Genomic DNA, 23,223 nt, shown 5'->3' on the forward strand with positions numbered 1-23,223 from the left:
GATACAGGGCTGGCCAGGACACCACTCTGCCTCTGGGAGCTCACCAGAGAGCTGCATTGAAGGAGCAATGTATTTTCAGTGGCAGTTTCATAGTTGGTTAAATGTAAAGAGAAATTTGATAAATGGAAAACTGAAGGAAAGGTATGTGTGGTGTAATAAATATTTGGGTTTTGTCACCAGTTCCCCTAAAAGCCTTAGAATTTTGAGTGATAAGGGTGTCTTTTGTTGTTCATAATGATTTCCTTTTGATTCCAACTGGGTTGATAATTCAGGTGAGTTAAGGTTGGACCCCTCAATAGCCTTAGGATGGGATAGAACACCAGAAAGATACAGTGGGGAATTATTTTCACTTTTTATTTTGTATTGGAGTATAGCTGATTAGCAAACAGCGTGATAGTTTCACGTGAACAGTGAAGGGACTCATCCATACATACACATGTACCCATTCTCCCCTAAACACTTCTCCCATCTAACCTGCCACATAACACTGAGCAGAATTCTATGTGCTATACAGTAGGGCCTTGTTGGTTATCCATTTTAAATACAGCAGTGTGTACCTATTCACCCCAAACTCACTCTCTATCCCTTCCCCCATCCCCACCCCTCCACCCTGGCAACCGTAAGCTGGTTCATGAAGTCTGTATGTTTCTGATTTCTAAGTAAGTTTATTCATACCATGTTTTTAAGATTCTACATATGAGGGATGTCATATTTCTCCTCCTTTGTGTGAATTTCTTCACTCAGTATGACTAGGTCCATCCATGTTTTTGCAAATGGCATTATTTCATTTATTTTAATGAGAAATACTCCATTGTGTACACGTGTCACATCTTTATCCATTCCTCTGTGGATGGACATTTAGGTAGCATCCATGTCTTGGCTGTTGTAAACAGTGCTGCAGTGAACACTGGGGTGTGTATTTCCTTTCAGATCATGTTTTTCCCTGGACATATGCCCAGGTGGGATTGCAGGACCATTTTAGTGTTTTAGTAACCTCCATACTGTTCTCCATAGTGGCTATACCAACTTACATAGTGGGAATTTTGAGCCTCACCAGTGACCTGGGAGGGGAGAAGAGGCTGGACATTGAGGGCTGCAGAAACTCTTGGTTCAGAGGTTCAGAGAGTTGCTGGGTTGCTGAATACATCAAAGTGCTGGGAGGATCACATGGCCCGCAATGGCTTGGGAATACTGCAGCCCTCCCGCCATTCCTTGCCCTACGCATCTCTTTTATTTGGCTGTTAGTGAGTTGCATCCTTTACAGTAAATCAGTACATGTAAGTGAAGTGTTTTCTTGAGTTCTGTGAGCACTTCCAGCAAATTAGTGAACCTGAGAGGGTTTTGTGGAAACTGGTGAACTTGTAGTTGACCAGGCAGAAGTGTAGGTGGTCTGGGCACCACATTTGCAACTGGATCTGAGATGGGACAGCCTTGTGGGACTAAGCCCTTTAACTTGTGGCATCTGATGCTAACTCCCCAGGTAGATAGTGTCAGAACCAGATTGAATTACTGGATGCCCAGTTGACGTTGGAGAATTGGAGAAGCATGATATCATAAAGTATTACACAACACACAAGGCTGAAGGAAAAACTGTAAAAATAACAGCTGAATAAAAAGTGTGGGTGTTTTGTACAGAGATGGGAGTGTGCATTGTCAATGGGGCTCAGGCGGAGGAGAGTTTTGAGATCTGTGGAAAGCAACTGGAACTCCCCCTGTAGGCAATTTGTAGGGTGAGGATGGGCCATGACCAAAACTCGGTTTGGAGAGAGTGACTGGTAACATGATGGCAAATGTGTCTCTCGTTGGCAATGTGAGCTTCTCCAAGGCACTACATCTCTCAAACTCATTGTCAGTGACAGTAAAATAGAGATAGTCTCAACCCACCATGGATGGTTTAATGAACTGACGTTTGTGAAAACGTCTTACAAACTGAAGTTATACAAGTATTTTGATTTCATTTCCGTGAACATATATGGATCAATAAACACCTTAATTCAGCCTTGCACTTGGGCCCTGGGAGCTCATCCCTGGATTAAGTGGCAATTGAAAGGAAGAATGGGCCAGAAGCTTCTGCCAAATACGACTACCAGATGGTGGCACCTGAGCTCAGCCTGGCTTGCGTACTTCCATTTGCCCTACCGTCCCCTCCATGTTTGCTGCTGGTGGATCCTGCTGCTTTTTTCCCAGTTCTCAAAGGCTCTTTTCTCCAGATTTAACATATGGTTGGAATTTGTCAAGCAGCCTTTGTGAGCTGGCAAGGCTGTGGGCTTGCCTCCAGCTTCCTGCTTTTTAAGTGAGTGGCTTTCATGGCAGCCCCAGACACTAGAAGACGACACGTGTTACTCTGACACAGGCTGTGGGGCCCATTCACCACTTCCTGCCCACATCAGCAGCTGCTCTTTATCTGAGCAGTGTGCCTCCACTGGCCCTGGAGAGAAAAACTGTGTCACACAAGTACCTCTGGGACCTCCTGCTGCCTCCTCAGGTCAATGGCTTGAGTCCAAAGCCTGTGGGTTTGGTTTCAAGTCCGCCCCGGAGAGTTCATGCCAGGGCCCTGTTTGGGGTGACTCCTTGCGAGAGGGTGGTGCCTCCACTTGACTGCAGTGGGGAGCACTTGTGAGCCTGCCCATCTTAGGTTCTTCACCCACTGGCATGTGATGTATGGTGCTGGAAGCTAGAACCCTAGGACAGCCCTGCACCCTCCCATTTGCCCTCCTGACCCCCCTATTTGGCTGCAGCAGACATAAACCTGCTTGCACGCTTTGGTGCAGATGGAGTGGGCCAAGTAAAAGATTCGGCCCATGCGGTTCCCACTTCCCTCTTGTCCTCACTTTTTTGACACAGCCATGGGTAAAGAAACATTTCATTAACATTTCTTAGTACTCAATGCCAAAAGAATGGTGCAAGGACACTGGGAAGTGTGGTGTGACAAGCTCTAGGGGTGAAGGACTGCAGTGAGCTGGATCAGGAACATCATGTGATCTGGACCTGCCACGTGGAAATGAGGACCCAGATTACCAAGCTTCAGTGTTTTTCAAGAGAAGTTGGGCATCTAGATTTTAATGTAGCATCTTCAATTTAAAAATACTGGCAACCAATTCAAGTTTATAAAACAAGACTAGGTAGACTGGTTATAGCCTGGGGCTTAGTAGTTCGTGCCTGTGCACCAAGAGAGTGGTCTACTTTGCTCCACAATAGGCTTCTACGGTTCACCAAGGCCAAGACAGGCCCTGGCAAGAGAGGGAGGGTGGAGGAGCTGGTGAGAGCAAGCACTTGGTCCTGGTCTGGGTGGGCCCCGTGCTCTCCTGGAGCCCAGCTCAGCTCAGCTTGCTGTTTCCTCTGGTCAGTGGCTCTGCCTGACTCCTTCTTACTCCCAGGGAGGGAAAGCCTTCATGATTCATGAGCTGATGCAGAGCAGGAAAGCGCTCACATTATCTCACCTCTCTGCTCACAGACCCTGGGGTCAACTCTCTTGAGCCTTGGCACCCAGGACCAGAATGGCAGTTCCTTTCTAGGGTCTAAAATAAGCCCTTCTCCTCCTCTCCCTCCAAATGGCATCCCCCAATTCCTGGTGGCTCAGACAGTAAAGCATATTCCTATAAGATGCGAGACCCAGGTTTGATCCCTGGGTTGGGAAGATTCCTGGAGGAAATGACAACCCACTCCAGTATTCTTACCTGGAAAATCCCATGGACAGAGGACAGAGAGGGCTACAGTCCATGGGGTCCCAAAGAGTTGGACATGACTGAGCAACTAACACTTTCAAAAATCCTGGAGCCTGGAGTCTAGACTGTGAGCCGCAAAGATGCCCTCCACCTGTTGTAATGATGCTCCACATCCTGGCTCAGACAGTGTGCTGGCCTTCATTGGGGGCAGGGGGTAGTTAGAGGGGTCCAAGTAGGGGGTAAAAACTTCCAGAATCAACACCCAGAACCATATTTTATTCATCTGACCAGCACAGAATAGGTCTAGTAAAGAGCACTGGACCAATAATGTGCCATCTTATCGCAGATGTTAAAAATGCTCACAGCATCACCCTGCAACAGCGGCATGTTCACCTCTTCCTGAAATATCTCTGTTCCCTGACAGTGGATGCCCACTGAGAGGCTAGAAATTCACAGCAAGAATTTCCTGCCAGCCTGTAGCTGCTGCCCCAGCCCCTCCCTCCCCGCCTGAAGCCCACACACACCTGCAGACACCAGCTGGCAGACTCTCAACACAGTGCAAGCTGCCTGTCCAGGTCAAGGTTGACCCACAGCATGCTGCCCTCAAGTGGGTACAGGGGTGCCAAGTCCGGAGCAAGGATCCCTGCGCTCTGTTCGCACCCTCGTTCTACACTGACAGGGGTGACACATCAACTTTTGACTGCAATTCCCAGAGAGCTTGGGCCCCTGCCTGTCTCGGTGCAGAGTCCCAGCCCATGACCCCTCTGCTCTCTCTCATGACATCACACTCAGGCCTTCCTGGAAAACCGTTTTAATCAGTGTACACAGGCAGCGAAGAGGGAGTGCAGAAGCTGAACTGGCTGGGCTGTCTTCAGGATGCCAGGTCTCCCTCCTGGCTCTAAGCAGAATTAGCAGCAATTCTAAGAGGCCCCCAGGCCTCCAACAGCAAAGCCAGAGAAAAGTCACCCCCAGAAAGCCAGTAGGAGAGGCCGCAGGCTGAGAGCATGGTGGATGAGGGGTGTATGGACTCATCCAGAGCTCTCAGAGGCTCCATCCAGCAAGGCCTCTGGCTGGGGCTATATTTAAGGCTGGGTCAGACAGATGGGAGCCGCAGAGAGATGAAAGGTCTGGCTGGTGAGCCCCAGGGGAAGGACAAAGGCACTGGAGCAGATGCAGCCATGGACAATGGCCAGCTCAGGCAGGGCCCTTACAATGCCCACAGCAAACAAGGCCATCCACGCAGCTCAGGGGCCTTGGCCATTTCAGGGCCCCTGTCTCAGCCGAGCGCAAAGGCATCTTCCCAGCTAGAAATCAGAGCCAAAGCACCAGGCCTGTCTCACAGAAGCCTGTAGATGTGAGGCTGGGTCAGCAGGGGGACCAGGCCATCCCAGCTTAGTGGCAATTCTGACAGCTGGGGTGGCACGGAATCCCATTCACCCGGCAGCGGCAGCCCCCGCTGGTGTCTCCCGGGCCCTAGGGGATGAGGGGGGAGAAGAGAGAAGGTCAGGGCAGAGAAGAGAGCAGTGCCCCTCCCCCGCCCCAGGCACCCCATCACACCCATGAAGCGCACTCGCCCACCCTGGGTCTTGGCCTGGGCACATTCTGCTGCTAAGAATGACCCTCATAGCCTCAGCTACCAGATGGAGGCAGTTCTCAAGGCTTTTCTGGTCTCTGGTAGCACCCTCAATTATGTGGTCTCTATCTACCCAACCTGAGACCCAGAGCCGCAAAGGACCTAATGAATTTTTGCATATTTGGAGGGGGTCAGCGTGCTGGTGGCAGGAGGGAGCACTCCTTCCACCTCTACCAGTCTCACTGCCTGCCTGGACATGAACAACACCAGCCCCAACTCCAAGAACACTCCTCACGATGACAGATACCACTGCTCTCGCATGTTTTCCATTTGATTCTGACAGGAAGCCTGAGATGGGCTCTGCTATCATCTCCATTTTACAGAAGAAACTGAGGCTCAGAGAAGGGAGTAACAGCATAACCACACGGTCAGTGTGCGCCAGAGCCAGGGACCCACTCCTCCACTTCAGACTCCCACATGCACCCTCTAGGGCAGTGGTGGGCAAATATTTCTGTAAAAGATCAGACAGTTATCTGAGGCTTTGCCAGCCAGATGGGCTCTGTCCTTGTAGCACAAAAGCAGCCACAGACTGTATGCCAATGAATGTGCGGGGCTCCCACAAAACTGTACTTATGGACACTAAACTTCGGGTTTCATATAATTTTTACATGTCACAAAATATGCTCCTTTTAATACGTTCAACCATTTTAAAAATTGTATTTCTTTTATTATTCTCATTTAATCAAGAATATATGCACAATTAGTTTGGGGAAAAGTTAAAACCCAGGCTTTCTAGCTTCAAGCCTCCCTCTTTTTTTAGAAATTAATTTATTTTTAATTGAAGGATAATTGCTTTACAGTATTGTGTTGGTTTCTGCCAAACATCAACATGAATCAGCCATAGGTATTGATATGTTCAACCATTTTTAAAAATGCAAAAAGCTTTCTTAGTTCACAAACTTCAAAAATGCAGGCGCTGGGGTTAGACTTGGCCCATGGGCTGACTTGTCCGAACTCTACTCTCGGGCACCCTTCCCCAGTACTCCTGAGCCCTCTGCTCTCAGGGCACTCACCCCGGGGCCCCAGCGGGGGCCCTTGGTGACCCAGCAGATCTCAGTGCGGCAGACAGTGCACCGGATCCAGTCGCAGCCGTCCTTCTTCTGCACCACGATCTGGCACTGTGGGCAATGCATGGCCTCACCCTGCTGCAGCATGGTCTGGAGCAGAGAAGGTGCTGACCTCAGAGCCAGCCCGCTCCCTGGCCCTCGCCCCACTGCAGAGAGAAATCAGCCACCCTCTAGAGTCTCAGATTCACTCTCCCATGCTGCTCTACGCAGGCCCAGCTGCATGCAGCCTCCTCTCCTGTGTCTGCAGTCTCCTCCCTTCACCCTGACACTCCCTGCTGCCTGCCACCTGACCATGTGTCCTGAGTCCTGTCTCTGGACGGGAGAAATGCCAGCAGGCGCTCAGAACCTCCAGGGCTGCATGAACCACAGCCCTGACTAAGAAGCCCCCATTGCTCCCCAAACTCAGATCCTCGGCCTTCAGCCCTGACCCAGTCTCACTCTCAGCATCTCCGTCGTCTGCCGGGCAGCCATATCGTTCTGAGCTCGCAGGGCCAGGTCATCTTGATACTCCTTGCAGTTCATCTGCTCATGGATGGCCTGGAGCGGATGAGGCGCTCAAGATGAGAAAGTTCCCAGAAAGTTAGGGCCAAAGCAGCCATCTGCACAAGCACTTAATGCCTAGATGGTGTCAGTGACAGAGCCTTCCTTTGTAAACTACATACCCATTTTATAGAAGAGGACACTGAGGCCAGGGTGGTGAAGCAAGGGTCATCACATATGATAATAATCATATATACCTATTTAAGTCCTGAGAGGCACAGAAATCCCTAAAGCACCTCTCCCCCAGGGCACAGCCCCTTGTCCCCAGCTGAGTTCTGCCCTGGTTGCTGGGGTAATGTTCTAAGAGTGAGCTTACTGGACTGTGACCAGGCTCGGCCCTGTCTACCCGCTCAAGACCAGTCTCTATAGTGGTCACCTGCTAAGAGAATACTGTCGGGGATGGCCTGAAGTGAGGGTTAGGTAGGGCTGTCTGGGTTTGGGGTCAGGGCTCGTTCAGGACAGAGGTTGACAGCCTGAGGCCAGGGCTGGGATTGGCCTGTGACTAGGCTCAGGGTTAGCCAGAGGGCAGGACTGGGCTCAGTCTTGGGCCAGGGTCAGTCCAGGTTCAGCGCTCAATCTAAGAGTTAGGCTCAGGTCAGGACTCAAGCCACACCCGGCCACTGACACGCAGCTCTAAGCCATGGGAACCAGGTCAGTATACCAGCTCCCTTCTCTTATTCCCATAATAAGCTTGGACTTGCAATGAGCTCCTGGCAGGACCAGAGTGACTGGGCAGGGTGGGTCCCTGTCCCCACCTTGCAAAGCAGGCAGTTGACATGGAAGCACACAGGGCAGTGGAACGCATTGACATCATCCTCAAAGAAGCACCATCCCTTGCAGTCTGGGGTCTTGCAGTGGTAGCTGAAGGCACTGCGGTTTTCCGCAATGGAGATGCCCAGGTCCAGAAACCGCTGGTATTCCTCGGGGCTCAGGAGCTGCCAGCAGACCACAACCTTGGTGCATGCCCTCTTGGCCACCCTCAGGAAGCCCCCAACCCATGAAGTCCAACACAGCAGTGTTGACAAACTCTATCCAAAGAACAGGTTAGTGCCTTCCCTGGCAGTCCAGTGGTTAAGACTGTGCTGCCAATGGAGGGGGTGAGGGTTTGATCCCTGGTTGGGAACCGTGAGGCGTGGCCAAAAGGAATGCCATGGACAGAGGAGCCTGGCGGGCTACAGCCCACCGGGTCGTAAAGAGTTGGACACGACTGAGCCACTAACACTTTTGCTATCACTTCAGATGAGCAAACCAAAGCACTGAGGGGCTGTGCATCTGCCCTTGAGGTCACCCGGGCCATCTGGCCCCAGAAGTCCTCTCCCCACTGTTGTTAACTTCTCTGCTGTCTTTTCCTCACAAGGGTGGGTTCTTTACTAGCTATTTCCCCCAATTTCTATCCTGACCACTACTTGGGCTGCCAGGATCCCACACAGAGAAGGCTCCTGATAAATGTCTGGAACCCAAGACTGGGACTCTCAAACCCGTTCCCACCAGCCAGCTCCCAGCCTAGTTCCCTGGGGTGGGGGGGCGATAGGGGGCTGCCCCTCCGTCCCCCAGGCCTTACCGCTCGGATCTCCCTCTCCAGCAGCTTGCCCGAGCATGAGTAGGTGTTGTCAATGAAGGGGCAGGACACCTCGGCCTCCTGGCTGTTGCGGATGGTGCCCTGCAGACACTCCCTGAAGGAAGGGGGAGGAGGGGGTAGGGGTGGGAGTTAGGGGTCATCTGAACCCCACCCATAAGGACTCCGGCCCACGAATGGTGAGGCCTGACCACGGGCTGGCTCCTCCCCAATTTCTTCCTTTCTTCCGGTGCCTCCCATCAACCCACCTTGTCTGTCCACCTCACTACTATACATATTGCTCCAGCCAAGGTTGCCTCACCCCTCACCTGAGAACTGTAGAAGCCCCTCACTGGAGTCCCTGGATCGGCCACGTCCTTCCTCAAAGCCTCCCATCCGACCCCACCCAGAGCAAACCGGAGAGCCCTGGTGACTCACCCTCTCTAATACCTCTCTGTCCCTATGCCTCACCTGCTCCATCCCTCTGCTCCAGACACACTGACTCCTTACTGCTGCAGGCAGGCCAGGCACATACCCACCGTGGATCCCCTGGTCTGCTCAAGCACGGCTTCCCCAGGGGTTTCCCTGACCTGTTCTAGGGCAGGGCCTCCTTTGCTTATTAAAAGCCACTGCCACTTATGACACAATTTACAATTATATCAGTGATTATCTGATTAACATCCGCCTGCCCATGGGAAAGTAAGCTTCAGGAGGCAGAAACTGAGCTTTTGTGGGCATTTGGGGATTCCCAGGCCTAGTCCAGTCCCTGGCACCGAAAGCAGCTCATCAAATGTGTGCTGTGAAGGAGGACATGCCCTCTACATCCAGGGCCAGGAGGAGAGCCTCAGAGGGCAGACTATCCACCAGCAGGCGGCAGGGCGGGGCTGGCCCAGGCTGTCAGGCAAGGGACTCACCGCCTTTGCATGGGCCCGGCGGTGGTACAGAAAGGTGCCGGCTCTGGCGCCAGAATGTCTGAGCTGTGCAGCCTCTCTGTACCTCACATCCTTTCTCTGCAAGACGAGGAACTGGTGCCTACCTCCCAAGTTTGTGAGGATGCCCAACTAGCTCTGAGTCCTGGGCCCCACCCCCTTCCAGCCTCGGGTACTACATCGCCGGGCCGCACCTGCAGAAGGTGTGCAGACACTCGCGCAGCACCACGGCCTCGCCGGGCGCCAGGACCGAGTAGCACACGGGGCACTCGGCGGGCTCGGTGTTCAGAACCAGGCTCCGCTGATCCAGCTGAACGTGCTTGTCATAGTTGCTTTCCTGCTGCTGCTGCTTCAGCTGGGCACACGGGGGTGGGGCCGCGGGGCGGGTCAGGGTCTCAGGGGCGGGCGGACCAGGAAGGGGGCAGGACCAGGTGGGGATCAGGACCGGGTAGGGGGGGCGGGACCGGGGGGGGGGGGGGGCGGGACCGGGTGGGGGGGCGGAATGGGTCAGACCACCTAACGGGAGGCAAAGGGAGGCTCATGGAAGGATTCTGGGGTTAGGGTGGGGCTGGGCATGGGGCAGGCAGTGAGCAAGCGCTGGAGATGATGATAAGGGTGGGACCAGGAGCGAGGCGACCAAACACGGGGGTGGGGCAGGAGGTGGGCCAGGCAGGGGCAGTTTAAGGCTAAAACCTAGGGTCAAGCCATGGGGAGATGGGGTCTCGGTCTGAGTGGGGAGTCAGGGGTAGCAGGGCTCCCATTTCTGCCGAGAAGTACGGCAGGGGTAGCTCCAGGGGGAAAGGCAAGGGGTTGAGGGGTGGTGATAAAGCGAGGGAGCAGAGCAAGGCGGGAGAGAGGCCGGGGTCTGGGCCAGGGTTGTAGATGGGACCAGCAGTGAGGTCACGGCCAGCACTGGGTCCAAGGGCGGGATGGGGACATCGGATCAGAATGGGAAACCGCTCAGGGTTACGTATCTACGTAATCTGTGAGTGTGTAACGTGACGGTGGGATGGGGCAGAACAAGGGGCGGGTCAGCCTCCAACTGGGCAGCGAGGGGCTGGGTCCAGGCTCTCAGGAAGTCTAGGAGGGCTACAGCCAGGAAGGAAGGGGTGAGGGGGGTGGGGTCAGGAATAGTAGGATTCAGGATGAGGTCAGGGCTAATGGAGCAAGACCTAGGTCACAGCTGGATAAAGCGGGGGCGTGGTCTGGGTCTTGTCTAGGATGCTGGGGTCAGAGCCAGGTACCCTTGAGTGCACGATGGGAAAGTAAGTCAAAGCCAGCGGTGGCGCCACAGCTCACGGGGACAGAGGAGGGGGGAGCACAAATAAGCTTGGATGTGCATCACAGCCGGGGAGGAGGGTCTCAGCGATAGTATGAATGACCTCAGGGAGGGGCCAGTCACAGTCAAGTGTAGGGTCACCACCATCGGCGTGACCACAAGGGGGCAGCAACGGGGGCAGAAGCAACGTGGATGTGTCTCCCTTTCTGGCCTATGCCTCCCCCATCCAGGCTGCAGGTGTCTTTCCGGGGACTTCGGCGCCCACCTGCTCAAACTGGTGCAGCGCCTCCTTCTCATCGGCCAGGCGTGCTTGCTCGTCCTCGTCTGGCTGGTACGAGGCGGGTACCTGGTAGGCCTCGGGCCGTGCCTGGCAGCACATCTCGCAGCCGGGCCTAGTGGGCTTGTTGATGAACGTGCAGCCGGGGCACGTCCAGCCCACCTGGGGGTAGAGGAGCAGTGATGGCAGGGAGACTAAATGGGGAGGGGGGGCGCGGGGCACAGGAGCGCATGTGGGACAGCTTACCGGCGGGGATTCTGGCACTGCATCAGGCTGCCCCCGACCCGGCTCTTGAGGGGCCTCAGGCTTTGGGGGAACTGGGTCCAGGGGGCCCCGTGGCTGCAGCGTGAGGTCCTTGAAGCCCAGATCTGGGGAAAAGGGTTCAAGGGGTGGTGGATCCATGTAGCCGATATCATCCACACCCTGAGCCAGCCAGGAAACCCCCCTTCTCTCCTCTCCCTCTGCTCCAAGGAATTTCCAGCTCCGTCTTGCCAGGTGCGCCCGGCCATGGCTGAGCGTCCGGGCTCCCACAGGGTGAAAGTCCCTCCTTCCACCCACCACTGCTCCTAGGTCCACCCGGCTTAAGAACCCTGCTTGAAAACAGATCTCCTGTGGGCCTAAGTGTCCACACAAGTGTCCGCACCAAGAGGGACAAACAACACTTCTGAAGTGGCCCTGCCAAAATACTGAATCTGAATCCATTCCCAAGGGCACATAGGACAGAAAAGCTAAAAACAAAACTGGCCTGGAGAGTCAAGACCAGAGATCAAAGACTGAAAAAGACTGAGAAACACCGAGGCCAAGAGCCAGGTCTTTCACTATAAAGGACATGAGTGAGACAGCTGGTAAAATTTGAGCAAGATCTGCACATTAGATAGTGGTAATGTATCAAACTTAATTTCCTAAATTTGCTAACTGTACAATAAATGGAAGAAAATGACCTTTTTTTTTTTTAAGGAAATATAAACTGAAGTATTTAGGGAAAAGGGACATCATGTCTGCAACCTACTCTCAAAACAGTTCCAAAAATTATTTAGGCATTAATAAATAACTTTACATGGAGACAATGATAAACCAAATACAGTCAAAATATTAGTATTTGGGGAATCCACATGAAAGGTACATGGGAATTCCTTACGCAATTCTTTGTACAATTTTGCAACTTTTCTGTAGGTCTGAAATATTTCAAAATAAGAAGTAAAAAATTTAAAAACTAGCTATTACATCCAATTTACAGATTTAGAAAACTGAGGAGGAGAGATAGGAGAGAACTTGCCTGAGGTCAAGGAGTTGATAAATGCCAGGGTGGGAACTGAACTCAGCCCTTCTCCCCCAGACTGGCTGTTCTCTAAAGGGTTCCCCAGGTGGCTACCTCCTGGGGTGTCCTTTGTCCTCTCTTCCCCACTATGGATAAGGTCCTCCAGGCAAGTCCCTGATGGAAAGCCCCTGTGCTTTGCTCCTCGCTCCTTCCTGCTCTGCGACCACAGGGGAGTCCACGTCACCAGGAAGCAGAGCCTTACCTTCCAGCATCCGCAACTGCCTCTCCCGCTGCAGCTCCTGAGGGTTGAGCGAGGTGTTGCAGGCAGACAGCAGGTAGAGGTAGGCGCTGTCCCCATTCCGCCTCACACCGTGGGAGTGCAGAGTCTCCTGGTCCCGAGCCAGCCGCTGCCCAATCACCCACTGCTGCAGGGTTGGCGGGAAGCCATAGTCTAGGAACACCTGTCAGGGAGGGTGGACAGGAAGCGTGGGGAGGGAGGAGCAGAGCAGAGACAGGTGGGAGCAAAAGGGGAACCTCTGCCCTCCCTTTCACCCCTTCACTCACCATGTCCTTGAGGGAGGCCACAGTCATGTCCGGCCGCACGGTGAGCCAGATAGTAACCGTGTGCATCTGTGCATCCTCCACACTCACCCACAGCCTGCAGGGAGGGCAAGGGCTCTGGACAAAGGTCCAAGCTCAACCACCAGCTAGCTCCTGGATTCCCACTCCCCTGCGCTTCCTCCTGGATCAGAACTCGCTGCTTAGGCCGTGCAATGGCTCCACACGGCTCTCAGAATAAAACCCAAACTCACTGTGGCATCAAGGGCCTTAATGCGCTGGCCCCTCCAGTCTCTTGTATTACTGGCTATTATTGGCTCCTTAACCAAACCACAGCAGCTATTATTAACTGTATGCTAAGACTCTTTAAAGCACTTAACACGTATTAACTCAGTTCTCTCAATGAACCCATGAGACACGTACTGTCATCTCCCCTATTTTACAGATAAAAACAAGAGGCACAGAGAGGTTATAGTGACTCTGCTGAGTAAACAATAACTGTTAAGAGGCAGGATTGAAATCCAAACAGAAGTATTTCAGAGAAAGTGGTTTTAAACACCAACCTTCTCAAAGATGTGAAAACTGTTTGGGAAGACCAATGGCACGAAAATGGATGTCTGAGATGAAAAAACAGAACTGATTTCAGGACACAGGAAAAAGCCCGCTTAGAACCTCCAGAGCAACTTGGGAAAAAGGTGCATCCTTAAAGCAAGAACAGCAAAAAACAATCAGAAAATGAAGAAGAGTTGCTGGGAATCTAACAGTAACTCCTGACTCATCTAACCTTCACAGGACCCATCTACAGGTTCACAAGGAAACTGAGAAATACCAAATGACACTCCAAGGAGGCAATTCGTAAACTCAGAATGTGGGAGACTTCTGGAGATCAAAAACCAGATTTCTAAAAAATTAATGCCACTAAAAATAGAGAAAGTGGGTAAAAGAGATTCAGACAACATTAAGAAATGCTGTGTGTCGATTCTCATTTGGCTCCTAATTAGAACACACCAACTATAAAAAATACTAATGAGATAATCGAGGAAAGTTTAATACAAATAGAATATCAGAGGATTTTAAGGAGTTGTTAATGTTTCAGGTGTAATAATGGTATTGAGGTTATTTTTTAAGCCATTAGTTTTAAAGACATATCAAGGTACTTATGAATGAGCTAAAATCTGAGACTTGCTTTAAAATACTACAGAAAATACCCTCAAAATTTCTCAGGATAAAGATTTTCAACATCTAGCCAACTATCAATGAAATGAGCAAGTTTTAGACACGTAAAGACAACAAACGTTTACCATCCACTTCTCCACATGAAAAGTCTTTGAACACAAGAAACAAGAATAGCTGAGTCTGATGCAGAATGGAAAACTAAAAGGGAATTTAAAGAAGGAAAGGAAATTTAAAGATCTTAACCTTCAAGACATTCTTCTTCAAGCAACAGGGGTTTTGAAACATGAAAGATACAGTGTCAACTGCACTACTTATTTTATACTGAGTAATATTTCCATAATCAAAATACTGTAAATGCTATTTTACTGGGTTTACATTTTTAGTATCAACCTAGAGCAAAGCATAGAAGCCTTAATTTTACTTAGAAAACAAAATCTAAAAGCTATAACCAAGACCTCCCTGGTGGTCCAGTGGCTAAGGCTCCAAGTTCCCAGTGCAGAGGGCCCGGGTTCGATCCCTGGTCAGGGAACTAGAGCCCACATGTCACAACTGAGAGTTCGCATGCCGCAACTAAAATAAAAATTCTGCATGCCACAATGAAAATCAAAGATCCTGTGTGTCACAACTAAGACTCAAAAAATAAATAAAATTTAAAAAATAAAATAAAAGCTATAACCTTAACACCAGTAACAGAGAAGCACAGTTGGAGCCCTCATTTCTGCCGTCACCAGATCAGTAGTGATCAGTTAGTCAGAAAATTCATTACAGCAGAGAAATGCAGACACAGTTGCAGACTCCAACACTTAATTTTAACTTACAGGATAGAAATGCACATTCAGTGGCCAATCTCTAGGTAAAAAGGCCACTGTTTTTTTTATTTAGTTTAGTACAAATCTGCTACTGGAGTTTCCCATGATTTTTCTTTTTGTATGAACTATACCCATTATACACGGTTTCTGATCTCTAGTATCAGCCTCTTTAAAGTGGAGCAAGAACGAAAGACTCTCAAAGCATCTGAGTACAGAGAGCCCTTTTGGATTTTTACCTTTTTTTTTTTTTTCACAATTCACTCACCCTCAAATGAATGGCTTTTTTTTTTTTTTTTGGTGCCTCATCTCTATTTTGTCTTTCTAAAGCAATCAGTTTAAGTTTTCATAGACAAAATTCTCTTTTAGCACTCGTGTTTTATTGATTGATATAACAGCTATTAAATTATAATATGGAAATAACAAGTACAACTGATATAAACAAGCTGTGTGTGGTGGTATGTTTTATAGCAGCAACTATAGTGTCATTTAATTGGGGGAATCAAGCGGAGGTCAACTGGGAGCACTTCTACTACAGTACTAAGAAAACCCAGGAAGTTAGGAAAAGGGATCAGTGAGATGAGTATGTTAAATTCCTCATTTTTCATAACAAGATGTGTACACAGATACCATCTTAAGTGGATATATCAAGAAATGGATATACAAGTATTTTATTTGAAATCAAATGGCCAATTGATCAACAGATGCAATGTAATCCCTGTCAAAATTCCAGCTCACATTTTTTTGCAGAAATTGACACACTAACACTAAGATTCATAGATTCAAGGGGCCCAGAATAGCCAAAAAAAATCTTGAAAGAGAAGAACAAAGTTGGAGTACTTATGCTTCTGTTTTAAAAATTTACTACAAAGCTATAATAATCAAAACTGTCTTACTGGTATAAGGACAGACATATAGAGCAAAAGACAAGAAATTAGGTTTCAGAAATAAACTTTAGACTTATGGTCAAATAATTTTCAACAAAGGTGCCAAGATATTAAACAGAGACAAAACAGTCTTTTTATTTTTAACAAACAGTGCTGTGACAACTAGATATTCACAAGCAAAAGAATGAAGTTGGATCTCTGTCTCTCAGCGTAACAAAGTTACAGTCTGAGTTCATCATAGTTAACTCAAAAAGGATCAAAGATGTAAATACAAGAGCTAAAACTATAAAACTCTTTAAAAACAAAAATAAGGGTATACCTTTATGACCATGGATGAGGCAGTGGTTTCTTAGATGACATCAAAAGCACAAACAAGAGAAAACAGATAAACAGTATTTCATCAAAATTGAAAACGTGTGCTTCAAAGGACACTATCAATACAGTGTAAAGACAACCCATAGAATGGGAAATGAAAATAGGTATCCATTGTATACATACACACCACAGTTTCTTTACTTAGGTTGTTTCCATATATATACACAATGAAATATTATTCAGCCATAAAAAGAAGGAAATTCTGGCATCTGCAACAACACAGACATTGTGCTAAGCGAAATAAATCGGACAGGGAAAGACAAATTCTGTATTATACCACTTATATATGGAATTTTAAAATATCAATGTCAGAGAAACAGAACAGACGATTGGGGAGGCGTAGGGGTGCAGGCAGCCAAAAGCTACAAACTTCCTGTTTTAAGATAAGTAAGTTCTGGAGAAGAGATGTACAGCATGGTGACCATAGTTAACAATATCATATATTTGAGAACTGCTCAGAGAGTAAGTCTTAAAAAGTTGTCACAAGAAAAAATAATTTGTTACTATGTCAGGCAATGGATGTTAACTAAACTTACCGTGGATATTAAAGCATATGTCATACACCTAAAATGGTTCTGAGGCTCAATTTCCAACACGTGGAAGGGGAAAGAGAGGGAAGGCTTCCCACATAGCACCAAGCCATTTTTAGACACCAGCAGGGCATCCTACAATTCAGCTTGATTCTGGCCCTCTCCACCCAGAGACAGTGTCAGCTCCCACAGGCTGTGGGCTCAGTCCTACAAGGCTGCCCCCACCACGTCATACACCAATCGAAACCCCAAGTTGTCACCTGTTCTCTGACTTACTGGATACAGATTAGGGATTCCAATGACCTCCTCCCTGGGTTGACTATTTTGCTAGAACAGCTCACAGAACTCAGAGAAATATTTACTTACTATATTATGAAAGGATATAATAGCCAAATGGAAGAGATGTATGGATCAAGGTATGTGAGAAAGGGCATCATTCTCTCCAAATTCCAAACCCTGTCTTTTTGAGTGTTCATGGAGGCTTCATTACATAGGCATGACTGATTAATCCATGGGCTACTGAGATTCAACCTTCAGCCCTCTTCCCCTCCCTGGAGATCAGGGTGATGAGACTGAAAGTTCCAATTCTTTAACCACAGGGCTGGCTCCTCTTATGACCAGCCTCCAACCTTAAGCAATTTAGGGCAAGTCCAAGAGTCACCTCACTAACATAACAAAATGCACCTTTATCATACTCAAAGCTGAAGAAATTCCAAGGGTTTTAGCAGCTCAGTGCCAAGAACAGGAAGAATATACCCTTCTTACTGTAAGTAAGTCACAATACCTTAAACTAACTCTGTTTTATATGTCAATGATATCTCAATAAAACTGGGGAAAAAATTATGTCCATATAAAAACTTGTACACAAATGTTCATAGCAGCATTGTGTATGTTAGCCAAAAAGTGGGAACAACCCAAATGTCCATCGACTGATTAATAAAGAAAATATGGTATAACCACACAATAGATTATTATTCAGTCATAAAAAGGAATGAAGTTTTGATACATGCTACAACATGGATGAATCTAGAAAACATGCTGCTAAGTGACAGAAGCCCAGACACAAAAGGCCACATAGTGTATAATTCCATTTCATTTATATGAAATTCCCAAAGCAGGCAAATTTCTAGAGATAGAAAGTAAATTAGTTGTTGCCTAAGGTTGAGGGGTTGAGGAAAGAAAACTTGGGAGCTAGGGAGTGTCTATTAATGGGTATGGGGTTTCTTAATGGGATGATGAAAATGTTCTGTAATTGGTTATGGCGATGGTTACACAGCTGTGAATATACTAAAAGCCTTGAACTATGCACTTTAAATTGATGAATAGGGTCTGTCAATTATATCCCAATAAAAAATCAAATGGGATCCAATACTGAAAATTAGAAACTGTAAAAGTGTCTTACTACACAGCAGGAAAAAAACATTTGAGTGTTTAATATGTGCCAGGCACTGTACTGAGTATTTCAGCATCAAGTTTAAGTCTCCTGGGGCAGACAGCCTCCCTTCAAGCTGCATGTGGCTGTGCAAAAAAGTTCTGGCCATGGGAGTTAAGTGGAAGAAGTGTGTGCAATTTTGTGAGCTGTGTTCTTAAGAGGAGAGTGGGAGGGTGTGCCCTTCTTCCTTCCTATTGACAAGAATGGTGATGCAATGGCTGGAATGGAAGAGCCATTTTGGATCATAAGGTGAACCTGAGAAAGGAGGTCATGAATGGCATAATAATAAAACAAAAGAAGCAGGAGCTCTGAGAACTACAGAGAGCAGAGCTTCCACATCTGGAGTGCCTACCACCAAACTTGTTTATGCCACTGTTAATATGTTTTTTCCTGTTCTATGAGACCTATCATTCTAATATACCTCCTAACGACCCTATTAACAGCTCTACTATTACTGCTCCATTTTTTAATTAAAAAAAAAAACTCTGAGAGCCCAGAGATAAATCCACACACCTATGGACACCTTATCTTCGACAAAGGAGGCAAGAATATACAATGGATTAAAGACAATCTCTTAAAAAAAAAAAAAAAAAAAGACAATCTCTTTAACAAGTGGTGCTGGGAAAACTGGTCAACCACTTGTAAAAGAATGAAACTAGAACACTTTCTAACACCATACACAAAAATAAACTCAAAATGGATTAAAGATCTAAACATAAGACCAGAAACCATAAAACTCCTAGAGGAGAACATAGGCAAAACACTCTCTGACATAAATCACAGCAGGATCCTCTATGATCCACCTCCCAGAATACTGGAAATAAAAGCAAAAATAAACAAATGGGATCTAATTAAAATTAAAAGCTTCTGCACAACAAAGGAAACTATAAGCAAGGTGAAAAGACAGCCCTCTGAATGGGAGAAAATAATAGCAAATGAAGCAACTGACAACTAATCTCAAAAATATACAAGCAACTTATGCAGCTCAATTCCAGAAAAATAAACGACCCAATCCAAATATGGGCCAAAGAACTAAATAGACATTTCTCCAAAGAAGACATACGGATGGCTAACAAACACATGAAAAGATGCTCAACATCACTCATTATCAGAGAAATGCAAATCAAGACCACAATGAGGTACCATTTCACACCAGTCAGAATGGCAGCGATCCAAAAGTCTACAAGCAATAAACGCTGGAGAGGGTGTGGAGAAAAGGGAACCCTCCTACACTGTTGGTGGGAATGCAAACTAGTACAGCCACTATGGAGAACAGTGTGGAGATTCCTTAAAAAATTGCAAATAGAACTGCCTTATGACCCCGCAATCCCACTGCTGGGCATACACACCGAGGAAACCAGAATTGAAAGAGACACGTATACCCCACTGTTCACTGCAGCACTGTTTATAATAGCCAGGACATGGAAACAACCTAGATGTCCATCGGCAGATGAATGGGTAAGAAAGCTGTGATACATATACACAATGGAGTATTACTCAGCCATTAAAAAGAATACATTTGAATCAGTTCTAATGAGGTGGATGAAACTGGAGCCTATTATACAGAGTGAAGTAAGCCAGAAAGAAAAACACCAATATAGTATACTAACACATATATATGGAATTTAGAAAGATGGTAATGATAACCCTGTATGCGAGACAGCAAGAGACACAGATGTTTAGAACGGACTTTTGGACTCTGAGGGAGAGGGAGAGGGTGGGATGATTTGGGAGAATGACATTGAAACATGTATACTATCATGTAAGAAACGAATCGCCAGTCTATGTTCGATACAGGATACTGGATGCATGGGGCTGGTGCACGGGGATGATCCAGAGAGATGATATGGGGTGGGAGGTGGGAGGGGGGTTCAGGATTGGGAACTCATGTACACCCATGACTGATTCATGTCAATGTATGGCAAAACCAATACAGTATTGTAAAGCAAAATAAAGTAAAAATAAAAATTTTAAAAATAAAAAATAAAAAACTCTCTGAGAGTTGAAATGACCTGCCTTAGATCGCAGAGCTGATTTGTGACAGAGCTGGGTTTGAAGCTAGAGCTCTTGACACAAGAACCTGCCATTAAGAATAACTTAACTGTTCTATGTGCTCAGTTGCTCAGTCATGTCTGACTCTTTGTGACTCCATGGACTGCAGCCCACCGGGTTCCTCTGTTCACAGGGATTCTCCAGGCAAGAATACTGGAGTGTCTCCCGCATTGCAGGCGGATTCTTTACCCACTGAGCCACCAGGGAAGCTCTAACTGTTCTACAGGCCAACACTAAATTGCAGCCCACTGGGGTTTAGGAAGCTCCGAACCCTGGGCTTCCTGGTCAGCCACGCACTCCTCACCTGATGTCCTGTGTCGGAGAGACCTCAGGCTTCAGTTGCACATTCAGGGGCACCCGTTGCTCTGCCAGCCAGATGGCACACTGCATAGCCACCTGTTCATCCCCACCAGCCACTGCTCGGCTGAGTCTCTGAGCCACCTCCTCAGCTGAAATCCACAGTGGAAGCAGGTTAGCACAGGGTTTATTTTTCTTTGGGGGTAAAGAGGGTGAGGGAGGAGGTGATTCTTTATACATGCCGCTTCCTCTCTGTCTTCTTGGTAAACTCCCACACATCCTTCGGCACCCAGCTTAAAAGTCCCTTTTTTCTGAGAGGCCTTCGCTGACACTCCCCACCCCTGCTTGTTTGGTTCTGTTTTCTCTTCATACTCCCAGGTCCCCCATACTTGCGCTTGTTTATCCAACAAACATTTATTGAGCTCTTGCTGTTCAGTCACTAAGTTGTATCCAGCTCTTTGTGACCCCCATGGACTGCAGCACACCAGGCTCCCCTGTCCTTGCCTATCTCCCGGAGTTTGCTCAAACTCATATCCGTTGATACCATCCAACCATCTCATCCTCTGTTGCCCCCTTCTCCTTCTGCTCTCAATCTTTCCTAGCATCAGGGTCTTTTCCAATGAATTGGTTCTTTGCATCAGGTGACCAAAGTATTGGAGTTTCAGCATCAGTCCTTCCAATGAATATTCAAGGTCGATTTCCTTTAGGATTGCGGTCTTACTGTTTGCCAATTACTGTCACAGAAACTGGGCTTCAGCAGTGAATAAGATAAACGGGGCCCTCTTCTCATGGACTTCCCAGCCCAGTAAGAAGACAACTAACAAGTTAACAAAAGAAAAAGATTCAGACTGTGATTCATGCTGGCAAGGAAATGAACAGGATAAGGAGATGAGGAAAGAGAAGAGGAGGTAACATTGAAGCTGAGACCTGAAGCAGGAGGTGTTGGATAATGTCAAGACCTGGTTGGGGAAAAGTGTTCCAAGGAGAGAGAAAACGAAAGGCCTTGGTCAAGAAATGGTCGGACTAGAACAGAGAAGCTGATGAACCTCCAGCAGAATGAGCAAGGGGGCAGATGGGGGAAGGCAGAGATGAGCAAAAGCAGAAGTGAGCAAAGTCAGCAGGCATGCAGGCTACCCAACTGCTCTAGGCTTCTGTTCTAAGAACAAACACAGGGGTATGTGAGCAGGTTGGTGACATGACCTAACTTAAATTCTCCAACCTGAGTGGAAGGCGCGAGGTGGAAGGCAAAGACCCTGGTATTCAGGTCAATTGAGGTCTGGTTCCCCCACTAGTATGGGTGGTCTCTTGTCCTCTGGGAGCTCCCCACCCTCTTCTCAGCAGAGCTGGCCCATGGGAGGCCGTAGGAACATCAAATAAAAGAATGACAAGATGCCCTTGGAAGCAACCGGCCTGCAAGGGAGGAATCTGCGAGGCAAGTGGGCAGGAGGAGGACAGATTAATACCTCTCTCCCAGGCCCTTCTGGAGGAGAGGCCGCGTTCTGGCAAGGCCCACCTCCCACCGGAAGCTTCTCAGCCGCCCCCAGGCTGTGCCCACCTTTCTTGATCTTCTCGTCCATCTGGCGTGGTTGTGCCCATCCCCCCGCGGAGGGGGGCGGGCTGCAGCTCCGGGGAAATGCTATCTCCCAGTCACCTGCTAGAGGACGGGCAGACCACGAGAAACTCAGCCCCAGCCGGTGGCCTCTGGCGCGACCCGGGCCTTCTTGGTGCCTCAGGGTCCCGGGTGGCAATCGGGTAGCATCACATTACCCGAAGACCGGGGATGGGGCCTGGGAGGAGGAATGGGTGGGAGGTGAGAGGGAGCGCCAAGCCGAGCCGGCTCTGGGAGACAGAGGAAACTGGACAGGCCTGGCTGCGGGGAAGGGGAGGAGGGGCGCCGCACAGCCAGGGCGCTAGGCCGGAGCCCTTCTCCCTGCTGGGAGCGGGAGCGCCCTCCGGGGTGCGGGATTGCAGCCCAACTCCCTCCCGCCCGCGGCGGCCCCTGTCAGTCATGAGAAGGAGCACGGCAGCTTCAGCGAAAAAGAAAGTGAAAGTGGCGGCTCCGGAAGTGGGGCGGAAGACTGTCCCCGGATCCAGGTCTCCCCGCCACCCTCGCCCGACCATCCAGCGGCGGCCCCCGCCCCGGGTTACGGGAATCCAGGGCGCTCTTGTCCCGCCGTCTGGGGCGTTCCCACGCCGCCCTCGGCCAGACACGGACACCGTGACCCTCACTCACCCGCTGGGTCCAGCCAGCAGCGCCGGGGAGGGGCGGGGCCATGAGGGGCGGGGACTGGGCCGGGAGGGCGGGGACTGGGCCTGGAAGGCGGGGACTGGACCGGGAGGGCGGAGCGCGGCGCGGAGACCGCCCTTGCTCAGTTCAGCAGCCCCAGCACTGGTCGGCTTGCCGGTCCCTACTCCTTTGGCAGAAGAAACCGAAGCTCTGTTTCTGATCTGCTCGAGGCCACGCAGCCGGATTTAAATGCAGGTTGGGCGGCCTCAGGAACCCATCCTTAGCCAGCCGGACGCTGCCTCTGGGCGGTTAACTCTCCACCTTTTAATAGGGCCACTAATGAAGCCTCCCTGGTGGCTCAGAGGGTAAAGCGTTTTCCTGTAATGCAGGTAGACATGGGTTACATCCCTGGGTCAGGAAGATCCTCTGGAGAAGGAAATGGCAACCCACTCCAGTACCTTTGCCCGGAAAATCTCATGGACGGAGGAGCCGGTAGGCTACAGTCCATGAGGTCGCAAACTGTCGGACACGACTGAGCGACTTCACTTAGCGAAGTTTTCTTCATTATTCTTACCACTTCAGTATTCTTGCCTTGAGAACACCATGAACAGTATGAAAAGGCAAAATGATAGGATACTGAAAGAGGAACTCCCCGGGTCGGTAGGTGCCCAATATGCTAC

General features: G+C 49.0%; 1 protein-coding gene across 11 annotated transcripts; it reads right to left on the minus strand.

Moving 5' to 3' along the window:
* Nucleotides 1-4,460: 4,460 nt before the first annotated feature.
* RBCK1 (RANBP2-type and C3HC4-type zinc finger containing 1) lies at nt 4,461-22,921 on the minus strand. 11 transcript variants are annotated; one of them, XR_011248224.1, is made up of 13 exons: nt 22,550-22,606; nt 21,872-22,103; nt 20,324-20,468; nt 12,768-12,861; nt 12,466-12,664; nt 11,192-11,313; nt 10,934-11,107; nt 9,584-9,744; nt 8,467-8,578; nt 7,661-7,840; nt 6,794-6,902; nt 6,312-6,455; nt 4,461-5,138 (listed from the first exon to the last, which is right to left on the minus strand). XR_011248224.1 is itself a non-coding variant. In XM_069548237.1 (13 exons), the coding sequence occupies exons 2-13, from the start codon at nt 21,891-21,893 to the stop codon at nt 5,058-5,060; spliced, it is 1,533 nt and encodes a 510-aa protein (XP_069404338.1). In that variant the 5' UTR covers nt 21,894-22,103; nt 22,550-22,921; the 3' UTR covers nt 4,461-5,057. The 11 variants fall into 11 exon arrangements, 8 of the variants coding, with proteins under 8 accessions (XP_069404338.1, XP_069404341.1, XP_069404343.1 ...); XR_011248226.1 differs by having other exon boundaries at nt 21,872-21,970; nt 22,550-22,593; XR_011248225.1 differs by having other exon boundaries at nt 22,465-22,551.
* Between the last annotated feature and the right edge of the window lie 302 nt (nt 22,922-23,223).

Source organism: Ovis canadensis, chromosome 13, assembly GCF_042477335.2.
Source record: "Ovis canadensis isolate MfBH-ARS-UI-01 breed Bighorn chromosome 13, ARS-UI_OviCan_v2, whole genome shotgun sequence".
NCBI classification, from domain to species: domain Eukaryota; kingdom Metazoa; phylum Chordata; class Mammalia; order Artiodactyla; family Bovidae; genus Ovis; species Ovis canadensis.